General features: G+C 48.9%; 2 protein-coding genes across 2 annotated transcripts in view; both read right to left on the reverse strand.

Moving 5' to 3' along the window:
* Nucleotides 1-2,585, reverse strand: part of MPV17L (MPV17 mitochondrial membrane protein-like) — a 274,356-nt gene that overhangs the window by 3,876 nt on the left and 267,895 nt on the right. The gene's annotated exons all lie outside the window — the stretch shown is intronic.
* The window catches only part of LOC105528148 (chromosome unknown open reading frame, human C16orf45), a 211,490-nt gene that overhangs the window by 3,876 nt on the left and 205,029 nt on the right, over nucleotides 1-2,585 (reverse strand). The window contains exons 4-5 of the mRNA XM_011964759.1: nucleotides 2,239-2,353; nucleotides 346-428 (exon numbers count right to left, since the gene is read on the reverse strand). Coding sequence (XP_011820149.1) covers nucleotides 346-428; nucleotides 2,239-2,353 — 198 coding nt within the window. The remainder of the gene's footprint in view (nucleotides 1-345; nucleotides 429-2,238; nucleotides 2,354-2,585) is intronic.

A 2,585-nucleotide genomic window follows, 5' to 3' on the forward strand; every position in this document is an offset into this window, starting at 1 on the left:
TTTTTTGAGGCAGAGTCTCACCCTGTCACCCAGGCTGGAGTGCAGTGGCCCACCCTCGGCTCACTACAACCTCCATCTCCCGGGTCCAGGCAATTCTCCTGCCTCAGCCTCCTGAGTAGCTGGGATTCCAGGTATGTGCCACCATGCCGAGCTAATTTTTGTATTTTTAGTAGAGGCGGAGTTTCACCATGTTGGCCAGGTTGGTCTCGAACTCCTGACCTCAGGTGATCCACCCACCTCAGCCTCCCAAAGTGCCTGGATTACAGGCGTGATCCACTGTGGGCCTGGCCTGAAAGATCCTTTTCTCTTTTGTGGGGGAGGGGAATGAACAATGAATATACTCACTGGCTGGAGATTTGGTTACTTTGTCTAGAGGTTTTAACTTGATTCTCAGGAAATCAGCCATTTCCTTGTCTTCTTCTTGCTCCCTGTGAAAGTAGATGGGTAAAAGAAAACAAGATACATAGCAAGCAAAGAAAGCATCAAGGAACCAATGAAATAAACCACTAAATTAAGAAACAGGCTTTGTGGATAGTGCATGTATGTTGTTGTGTGTTATGTGTGTACAGTATGTGTATGTTGTATCTGATGAACCTGCTCTGAACCACAGACATATCAATGGTGGAGTAAATGCTTACCCAGAGGTAGGTAAGAGATCCCAGGTCACAGGCAGGGGCGTTACAGGACCCTGCTGGGGGGTCAGTGAGTGAGGCAGCACCTCTCCTGACCTTGTATTTTGAAGCCACCCTATTCACCTGTGCTTCCACAAAGTCTGAGGCAGGTCTCAGAAAGCAAGTCACCCTAGCTCTTCCAAGGATCACTAAGATAAAGTAGGTGCTGCAGACTTGCTGAACTGCCTTGAAGAGACAGGGTCTTTCTTTGCCACCCAGGCTGGAGTGCAATGGCGCAATCATAACTCACAGAAGCCTTGAACTCCTGGGCTCAGGAGATCCTCCCACCTAAGCCTCCCAAGCAGCTGAGACTACAGGAGCACTCCACCACTCCCAGCTAATTTTAAAAAATGGTAGAGATGGGCGGGGGGCATCTCACTATGTTGGGGCAGCTTGTCTGGGGCATTGATAATTTCTTCTAGATCTGGAAGCAGAACTGGAGGTAAGGAGAATATAATATTTGTTGTTGTAGTTTTTTTGTGTTTTTGTTTTGTTTTGTTTTTGAGATGGAATCTCACTCTGTCACCCAGGCTAGAGTGCACTGACGCAATCTTGGCTCACTGCAACCTCTGCCTCCCAGGTTCAAATGATTCTCCTGCCTCAGCCTCCCAAGTAGCTGGGATTATAGGCATGCACCACCATACCCGGCTAATTTTTGTATTTTTAGTAGAGACGGGGTTTCACCATGTTGCCCAGGGTGGTCTTGAACTCCTGACCTCAGGTGATCCACCCGCCTTGGCCTCCAAAGTGCTGGGATTACGGGCGTCAGCCACTGCATCCAGCCATAGAATATAATATTTGGATAGGAAGGAAAGTTGGTTTATCTCATTAACCAGAAGTCCACTGCAGCATGAAGAAGGGCAGTGGAATTGCTAGTCCCAGGGGTCTTGAAGAAAGGTCTCTGAGGACACAGAGAATAAACAGCAAGTTGCCCTCTGGGTTGGAAGGGCCTCTTTCCTGTGGAAGGCCCTAAAATCGTTGCTCTGGTGCATGAAGACAAAAATCAAGAACCAACATGTACAGCTTTCCACATTTTCTACATTTACAACAAATTTTTACACTGCAGTTCCAGGGCTGTGGTTGTCCAGGTCAAGGTGGCAGATGCAAAGAGAAGACCCTGACACTTAGAAAAGGGCATTGGTACCACTAAGGGGAAGAGAAAGGGGGAGAACAAAGCTGGGAGGTTGGGAGGGCAGGGGTGGGGAGCAAGTCAGTTCAGGTGGCAGAGTTTCTGTAGAAACTGACAGCAGAAGTTTCGAGACATTGCCTTGATGAGTGGTAGGATGTGTAGGAAGCTCTGTCATGTATTACGGGATGTGACTCCTCCCCGGTCACTTCCTGGAACAACATTCCTTCAAGAGGCACAGATTTGAAATTCTCTTGAATATGAAATGAGTTCTCAAGCCAAAAGGCTGGGGTTCTTTGGGATTCAGCGTCCAGAGACTGTGGGCCAAGGCCATGCCTGTTAGGCAAGGCTGTGAGTCCCAGGAGCAGAAAATGGGTTCTGGAAGGAAGCAGAAGGTCGCTGTCCTGCAGCCCATTCTTCCGGTACCCGCAGTGCACTCACCTTAACCGCTCGACCTCCGCATCATCCACCAGGAAGTCTCTCTTCTGCACCAGTTTGTGAATCTTCTGGATTAGCTCATCCTCTCTCTGCTTCTGCAGTTTGGTTTTTTCTTTTTCTGGAAAGAAGAAGACATCAACAAGGAGACAGATGAGCATTTTGGGAGGCCGAGGTGGGCGGATCACTTGAGGTCAGGAGTTTGAGACCAGCCTGGTCAACATGGTGAAACAACCCCATCTCTACCAAAAATACAAAAATTAGCCAGGCGTTGTGGCGCACAGCCGTAATCCCAGCTACTCGGGAGGCTGTCAGCCACCACCTCAGGAGGCAGGAGAATTGCTTGAACCTGG

The sequence above is a fragment of the Mandrillus leucophaeus genome, unplaced genomic scaffold, assembly GCF_000951045.1.
Source record: "Mandrillus leucophaeus isolate KB7577 unplaced genomic scaffold, Mleu.le_1.0 Scaffold703, whole genome shotgun sequence".
NCBI lineage: Eukaryota > Metazoa > Chordata > Mammalia > Primates > Cercopithecidae > Mandrillus > Mandrillus leucophaeus.